Source organism: Cyanistes caeruleus, chromosome 32 (genome assembly GCF_971803275.1).
Source record: "Cyanistes caeruleus chromosome 32, bCyaCae1.hap1.1, whole genome shotgun sequence".
NCBI classification, from domain to species: Eukaryota; Metazoa; Chordata; class Aves; order Passeriformes; family Paridae; genus Cyanistes; species Cyanistes caeruleus.
Window position 1 is genome coordinate 1,908,973 of NC_141733.1, and position 8,518 is coordinate 1,917,490.

The window sequence follows — 8,518 nt, forward strand, 5'->3', positions numbered from 1 at the left end:
GGGCAGGGCATGATGCTGAGCCCCAGAACACGTGGGGTACAGCGGGGAGGGATAGCCTGGGGTCCTTTCTCACCCTCTTCCTGCCCAGGTGGGCACCAGCCGGACCCTGCCCCGTGTCACGTATTGCAGACACATCCAGGACGTGGCTCACACGTGTGGCTGTGACCCCTCCACCCCTCCCAGCTCTTCCCCTCTCCAGAGGGACTCAGGAGGGGATGGTGGAGCGTGAGAGAGCGGAAACAGCACCCGAGGGCTTGTCCTGCTTCCAGCCCTCCCAGGGGGGTGATAAAATCTGCATTCATGGCTCTGGGAAACCATAAAGAATCCAGTTTGCTGCGCCCCCCCCATAATTTATTCCTGTGCTATGAGTTTACTGCAGGCACGAGGCGAGGGTGAGGGGCATGGGGGCACCCACAGGGATGTGGTTTTTTGGGGGGGGTGGGACACAACCACGCAGTTTGGGGGTGCTGGGGAAGCAGTGGGACCTGTGGGTGGGGGCTGTCAGGGGCCTCCTTGGGGCAGGGGTCTCCCCCTCCACAGCAGCACGTCCCAGAGGTGGCTCAGAAGCTGGGACGGTCCTTCTTGAGGTTCTTGTAGTCAGTGGAAACTGCCAGAAACTGGAGAAGGGAGGGAGGTCAGGGGGATCGTGGCCTTCTCCAACGTCACTGCAGCCTGGCCTTGGTGTCTCACTGTGCCCCTTCCCCAAATGCCAGCACAAGGATTTGAGGGGCTCCAGGACTGATCCCCTCTTTCCCCTTCCTGGAATAAACTCCATGTTCTTCCCTAAATGGGGCTGCCTCCCCCTCCCCCCACGCTGCCAGCCCTCCCAGTTCACCCAGTGCTCACTTTATACTGGTCTGTGGGGCTCAGCTTATTCCAGGGTTCAGGATTATTCTTCCGGTCCCAGCTGTGAGGGGTGACAGGGACATCAGCACCTGGAAGGAGCGGAGGAGAGACCCCTCCCCACCCCCAACGTGCCCCCAGCCCCAACACCACCATCCCCATTTCTCCTTGAACCCTTCCTCAAGGACACATCCCTCTCCTGGGAGGGGCTGTGGGAGGCCAGAGGAGCCAGAGGAGCCGTGGGATGGGGTCCCTGGAGAGAGCAGCTTATGCTGCCCCCCCTTCTCCTGTCCCCCCATCCGCTGGTGCTGGCCAAGAGCAGAATTTTCCATCTGGGAAGATGTTTGTGTGTGTCAGGGGATGGAGTGGGGGCCGTGCTGCAAACACAGCCCCCCTGGAGCTGTTTAATGGTGTTAATGTGTTTGGGGGATGGGGGTGGGGGGCTGGGTTTCCCTCCCAAACGCCCCTCCCTGTGCTCCCACCCTCCAAGCCAAGGTGTCTGGATCTGCTAACTGTGGGGCTGAGCTCATCTGGTGCCAGATTAATTCCGTGCGTGGTTTTAGGAGCAAACAATTACAAACGAGCTGGGGGGCAGTGGGGGGATGTGGAAAAACCAGCCTGGTCACCCCAGCACATGGAGCTGTCCTGCCCATCCAACCTTCGTGATTCCACAGCTGCCTTTCAATCCATCCATCATCCATCCATCCATCCATCCATCCATCCATCCATCCATCATCCATCCATCATCCATCATCCATCCGTCTCTGTCTGTCCATCCGTCCATCCATCCATCCATCCATCCATCCATCCATCATCCATCCATCCATCATCCATCATCCATCATCCATCCATCATCCATCCATCATCCATCCATCCATCCATCCATCCATCATCCATCCATCCATCCATCTCTGTCTGTCCATCCGTCCATCCATCCATCTGTCCATCCATCCATCATCCATCATCCATCCATCCATCCATCCATCCATCCATCCTCCATCCATCCATCATCCATCCATCCATCCATCCATCATCCATCATCCATCCATCATCCATCCATCCATCCATCCATCCATCCATCATCCATCATCCATCCATCATCCATCCATCCATCCGTCCATCCATCCATTCATCCATCGTCCATCCATCCATCCATCCATCATCCATCATCCATCATCCATCCATCCATCCATCCATCCATCCATCCATCCATCCATCCATCCATCATCCATCCATCATCCATCATCCATCATCCATCCATCCATCCATCCATCCATCCATCCATCCATCCATCCATCCATCCATCCATCCATCCATCATCCATCCATCCCTATCCATCCATCCATCCATCCATCCATCATCCATCCATCCATCATCCATCCATCCATCATCCATCCATCCATCCATCATCCATCCATCCATCCATCATCCATCCATCATCCATCTATCCATCCATCATCCATCCATCCATCATCCATCCATCCATCCATCGTCCATCCATCCATCCATCATCCATCCATCCATCCATCATCCATCCATCATCCATCTATCCATCCATCATCCATCCATCCATCCCTTCATCATCCATCCATCATCCATCATCCATCCATCCATCCATCCATCATCCATCCATCCATCATCCATCCATCCATCCATCCATCCATCCATCCATCCATCCATCCATCCATCATCCATCCATCCCACCATTTCCCATTCCCCTCAGTCCCACTCTCCCCACATCCTTGCCCATCAGCCACATCCAGCTCTTACCTGGCTAAGAGGGCTGGAGGGGCCCTTCTCCCATCCCCCCAACCCAAGGAGAGGGGATACAACCCCCCAACATCCCTCCTGTCCTCTGAGCACCTCTGCACCCACATTTTCCCCCATCATTCACCATGAAGGCGCGTCTGGACACCCCAGCACTTGGAACCACACCTGGGCTGGTCCCCCCAAGCTCTGGGGGTGTGGGGTGAGAGCCTGGGGGTGCCCAGGGCACCTCAAGCCGTACCTGACATCTGGGCTGTACAGGGCCAGCCGCAGCAGGTACAGGACTGCGCTGCCCAGGCCCACGCTGATGAAGCCAATGAGGGGAACGAGCTGCAGAGAGAGAGAGAGAGAGAGAGAGAGAGAGAGAGAGAGAAATGAAAAATACCCCAATAAAATGAATATTTATCAGGCGGACTGGAGAGTGAAAGGGAGAGCTGACACGCCGGGAGATTTACAGGGGGAATATGGCAGAGCAATCCTGTAGCCGGGCTGCGGTACACAGTGTAGCTGTCAGCTTGAGTGACTGAATTAAAAGAGGGAGAGAAAAATCGGCTCGTGTTGGAGAGGAATTGGATTTGGAATGAGAAATCGCTTCCCCTCCGCCTGTGGCTGCCCAGTGCTGGTGCTGCTGAGGACCTGGGGACCCCATTCCTGGCATTCCCAGTGTTCCCTCTCTGGGCTGAACCTCAGTTTCAGGCTCCTCCGTGGAGGATTTGGTCCTGGGCACCCCATTCCCGGTGTTCCCAGTGCCCCTGGTCAGGGTGATCCTCAGCTCATGGTTCTTTCCTGAAGGATTTGGTGCTGAGCACCCCATTTCCAGCATTCCCAGTGTTCCCAGTGACTCCACTCGTGGCTCCTCCCTGAGGTACTCGGCCCTGGGCAAGGTTTGTCCCCGAGCCACGCTGTGACCCCGGACAGGGTCCCTGTCCCCCAAAGCCCCCCAGGCTCTGCACCCCCTCCCCTGCACCATCTCCTGACAGAGCACGAGACAAGGAGATTCTGTTCGTGTTACTGGGATGGACTGGGACACGCTGGGGCTGAGCAGCCGGGGGTCCAGAGCGGCTCCTGGGGGGCACTCAGTGACCCCAGCCCCGCCACATCCATCCTGCGAGCGGCTCCCCTCTCCCCCCGCTCCTCGCCCATCGCAGCGCGGCTCCATCTCCTCATCTCCGCTCTCGCTGCCAATCCCCCAGTGCCCGGAGCGACGCGGCCTCAATCGGAGCCGAGCCGAGGCGGCTTTGACCTCCCCCAAATTGCGGCGGCCCCCGCGCCGGGGAGGACGCGGGGAGCGAAATGAGAGAGGCGCCAGCCCGTGCCCCTGGAGGGAGCCGCGTCCTGCCCATTAACGGGAGCGGTGCCGATGGATCCGCGCCGAGCACCTGGCTCCGCTCGCAGCTCTGCTCGGCAGCCTCAGCTCGGAGGAACTGCCCCCGAACCGAACGCCCACCGCTCCGTGACTCAGTTTCCCCACTGCGATGACACTGGGCAGGGGGGGCACGAGTGGGAAATACGATGGAAAGGGTCAGTCCAGCCCATCTGCTCGCTGCCAAGCACATCCATGCACGGGAAGGGGGGGAACACAGATGTGTCCCCCTGCCCAGCCTTTGCTCCCCGCCGGACCCCCCCGTCCTCTCCCAGTGCTCCCAGTATGGCCCAGCTCCCGCCCAAGCCAGGCTGGAGTGACGGGGTGCCCGGCAGATGCCAGCGCCCATCCGGGAGGTCAGGGCCATCAGCGGATGATGGTCCTTGGCACCGAGTGCCGGCAGGAGCTGGCAGCAGCCGCTGCCCAAGCGCTGGCGAATCAAGAAGCCGCCGCAGCGCCGGGAATTGCTGTGGCTGCTGGAGAGGATTCGGGGCAGCGGGGCCGTCTCACCATCTGCTGCCGACACCGTCTGGGTAATTAATGGCTGGGAAGAATTAGGGGCAGGAGGAGGCTGCCAAGCCGCAGGTGCCAGCGGTGGAGCCCGATTTCCCCCAGGCACGGGGTGTGTGGGCGGTGGGGAGCGGTGCCAGGCTCTGCCCGGTGCCCGCTCGGTGCCCACCGAGCCGTGCCAGCACGTTCTGGTCCTGCCAGAGCGGCTGTGCCTCACGGTCACGGTGCTGCGCCGTGAGCCTGGGACATCCATCACTGCCAGGCAGCCGGGCACGCCGCCGAGAAGGAACCATTGCTGGGGGAAAGTGAGGCTACACCTGCCCAGCAACGCCGCGGCTGAGGGCATGGGATGGCTGGATGGATAAGGACGGATGGATGATGGATGGATGATGGATGGATGGATGGATGATGGGTGGATGGATGGATGGATGGATGATGGATGGATGGATGATGGATGGATGATGGATGATGGATGGATGATGGATGGATGGATGTTGGATGGATGGATGGATGATGGATGGATGGATGGATGGATGGATGGATGGATGGATGATGGATGGATGGATGGATGGATGATGGATGGATGGATGGATGGATGGATGATGGATGGATGGATGGATGGATGGATGATGGATGGATGATGGATGATGGATGGATGGATGGATGGATGGATGGATGATGGATGGATGGATGGATGATGGATGGATGGATGGATGGATGGATGGATGGATGGATGGATGATGGATGGATGGATGGATGATGGATGGATGGATGGATGGATGGATGATGGATGGATGATGGATGGATGGATGGATGGATGGATGGATGGATGATGGATGGATGGATGATGGATGGATGGATGGATGGATGGATGGATGGATGGATGATGGATGGGTAGGGATGGATGGATGGATGGATGGATGGATGGATGGATGGATGATGGAAGGATGATGGATGGATGGATGGATGGACGATGGATGGATGGATGGATGGATGGATGGATGGATGATGGATGGGTAGGGATGGATGGATGGATGGATGGATGGATGGATGGATGGATGGATGATGGATGATGGATGGATGGATGATGGATGGATGGATGATGGATGATGGATGATGGATGGATGGATGATGGATGGATGATGGATGGATGGATGGATGGATGATGGATGATGGATGGATGGATGGATGGATGGATGGATGGATGATGGATGGATGATGGATGGATGGATGGATGGATGGATGGATGATGGATGGATGGATGATGGATGGATGGATGGATGGATGACGCCACACAGGGTGGGTGACACCACAAATATTGCCCCAACAACCTCTGCCAGCAGCAACCCAGCTGTACAAACACTCTGCCCCCCTCCATGCCTTTACATCTCCAGTCTGGGCTCTTCCTTGTGCCCCCCAAGTCACTCACAGCTCCTCAGCTGGGGAAAGCGTGGCAGGAACAGAGACACCCCAAATCTCCCCATTCTGCAGTGAGGATCACGCAGGAGCTTCGGCCTGTGTTGCCCACCCCAGGACATGGGAAGCACCCTGGGGGTCCCAACCGCCTGTGCCCACGGTGCTGGCACCCCCCTGGCAATGTCCAGCCCCTGGGTTGAAGCATTTTTTACCCAAACCCCTCAGCTTGACATTTTGGGGGGTGTCAGAGACAGATCTGGGGCTGCTGAGGTGCGTGGGGAGGGGGCTTCATTTCCATCCACCCTGACCAAGATGCCCCCAGATGGGTGTAGGGGGTGGGGAGGGACACGGGGAAGGTCCCCTCGGATGTGGGTGAGGGTTGAGGTGCCCCAGCCGGGCTCGGTGAAGGAGCCTGGCCCCTCTCCAGCGCTGGATGCAGGGAACGGGGTGGGAAGCACAGGGTGGTGTCACCTTTCCTTGGTAAAGGAGGGATGGGGATCCTCGGAACCCCCGGCTCACCCGGGGCCGCTGTGAGAGCGGGAAGGGGAAGCCGGAATAACGAGGGACTGGGGGCTGAGGAGAGTTTTGGGAAGTGGGAGGAAGAGGAGGCTGATGAAAGGCACGGAACAGGAGGAATGGGGAGTGGGATGATGGCATGGAGGGAGAAAGAGGTGAGGAAGCCCAGGGGCTCCTGGCACGTGGCGAGAGGTGGGCAAGGACAAGCCTGAGGGGTGGGGGCTGCGCGGGGTCCCTGGGAGGGGGGGAGAGGGCAAGGGGGGACCGGGGGTCCCTGGAGGAAAGGGGCGCTGGGTGACTCACTCCGGGGTGCCGTTTGACATGCCGGGAGAACATTCCTCCACGCAGGGGACCCTTCATGGCCAGGGTGGGATCGGTCCGGCGGTGGCGGAGGTTCCGAGGTCCGGCCGAGGATGGAGGGGTGGGCAGGAGGAGAGGGAGGCGTCAGCGGCCGGGCTGGGAGGGACGGGGCGGGTCGGGACATCCCGGCCCGGGGGGAGGGAGAGGGAGACTGGAAACCAAATCCTGAACCCCGGCGCCCTCCACTCCTTCCAGCCTCCCCCGGGATGACCCTGATGTCTGGGGGACTGGTGAGCGCTGGGTGCGACCCCCGATGTCCCCGCACGGCCTCGCCGTCCCTCCCCACGCGGGGCCAGCCCGGTCCCTCCACGCGCAGCCCCATCACAGGTGGCTCCGCACTTTGGTGCCGGGGCGAAGGATGAGCCGTGTGATTCCCGATGACAACTTGGCCGAGGTTCGCCTCCCCCCACCCCACCCGCCCTCCCGTTTATGATAAATGATAGAACACCCAATTTACATTTAGCGATGCAAATCTCCCTGGCAGGAACAGATGCTGCCGTGCATATGGAAACCGGCTATTAGTACCCAACAAAGGACGGCGAGAGGGATGGAGCGGGCGGCCAGAGGGGCAGCAGGGACCCAGCGGGGGTGGGGGGTCACGTTATGGCAGCAGAGAGAGCCAGCACAGCCCTGAACCCCCACTTTGGGGGTCCTTGGAGTCCCCCCAGGGATGCCCCCCTCTCCCAGCCATGCGTGGGGTCCCCCCACCACGGTGCCGCCCACCCTTTCCGCTTCCAGCTAAGGGACAAAGGGGAGGAATTTCTCGGGAGACCCTGGACACGAGAGAAGGCTGAGGCGCATCCAAGGCCCCGGGTGATATAATTAGAGATTTAATGTGATTGATTAAGCGCCACTCCCCGAGACGGAGCATCCTGCCCTGGGCACTGCCCGCGCGTCCTTCATCACCTTCCTCTGCCCAGGGGGGCACGGGGGGTACGAGAGGGATCCATGGGATGTGTGCACAGGAACACCCTGGAAGGGCTGGATCGCTGACCCGGAGGGTTCGGGGAGCCCCGGTGCTGTCACCCCCAGCTCTGCTTTGGGACACCCTGCACCCCCCATTCCCTGCAGGAGCTCCCCTGGGATGCTGCGGGATTCCCTGCCCGCCGAGCCCAGCTGCCTCCACGCTCATTAATGACTGTAATTAAGAGTTTAATTCCGTGCGGTGTTTTCCTGTTCCAGGAGGGTGCCAGGAGCCCTCGGGAGCAGCCGTGATGGGCAACTGGGGGGGCTCCAAGGTGGGCTCCAGCCCCCCGAGGGTGACACCACAACCACCAGCACGGAGGTGCCAGCGGAGCTTCTCCTCCAGCCTGGCACAAGTGGGGTCAGCGTTTTGGGGGAAGAACACTCAAATCCTTCCCAGAAAGGAAGGAATCGCAGCAGCCCAGGACGTGTGAACATGTGGGAACATGTGTGTACAGATGTGCACATCTGGGCAGCTCCACCACCCACACCAGAGAGCTCTGCCCGTTCAGTGCATGGGAACCCGTCTGGGGGAGCCGGGGGTCCGGGAAGGAATCCCCCCCCCCCAAATTCAAGGCTCCGGAGGGGACTCAGAGGTCTGGAAATCACCGCTCCCCCCGAAATTCAGCGGTCTGGGAGGGACTCAGGTGTCTTAAGGTGGGGTTAGGGGTCTGGGGATGACCCTTACCCCAAAATTCAGGGGTTCAGGGAAGCCCAACTGTCTGAGGTGGGGCACACAGGAGTCTGGGTGGGACCTTCACCCCAAAATCCAGGAGTTCA

General features: G+C 59.6%; 1 protein-coding gene across 1 annotated transcript; it reads right to left on the minus strand.

The window, feature by feature from the left end:
* Positions 1–319: 319 nt before the first annotated feature.
* On the minus strand, positions 320–6,869 carry COXFA4L2 (cytochrome c oxidase hypoxia associated subunit FA4L2). The gene is made up of 4 exons (XM_086870388.1): positions 6,719–6,869; positions 2,852–2,940; positions 847–907; positions 320–617 (listed from the first exon to the last, which is right to left on the minus strand). Exons 1-4 carry the CDS (start codon positions 6,773–6,775, stop codon positions 561–563), a joined length of 264 nt encoding a protein of 87 aa, XP_086726514.1. The 5' UTR covers positions 6,776–6,869; the 3' UTR covers positions 320–560.
* Between the last annotated feature and the right edge of the window lie 1,649 nt (positions 6,870–8,518).

What these genes read in the sequence shown, in the direction of transcription:
- COXFA4L2 (XM_086870388.1), bottom strand. Translation starts at nt 6,775, where the DNA reads ATGAAGGGTCCCCTGCGTGGAGGAATGTTCTCCCGGCATGTCAAACGG. An exon ending in CTGTACAGCCCAGATGTCAG is followed by an intron (nt 908 to 2,851) that starts GTACGGCTTGAG and finishes CACCCCTCACAG; the next exon opens with CTGGGACCGGAAGAATAATC. An exon ending in GCCCCACAGACCAGTATAAA is followed by an intron (nt 618 to 846) that starts GTGAGCACTGGG and finishes TCCCTTCTCCAG; the next exon opens with TTTCTGGCAGTTTCCACTGA.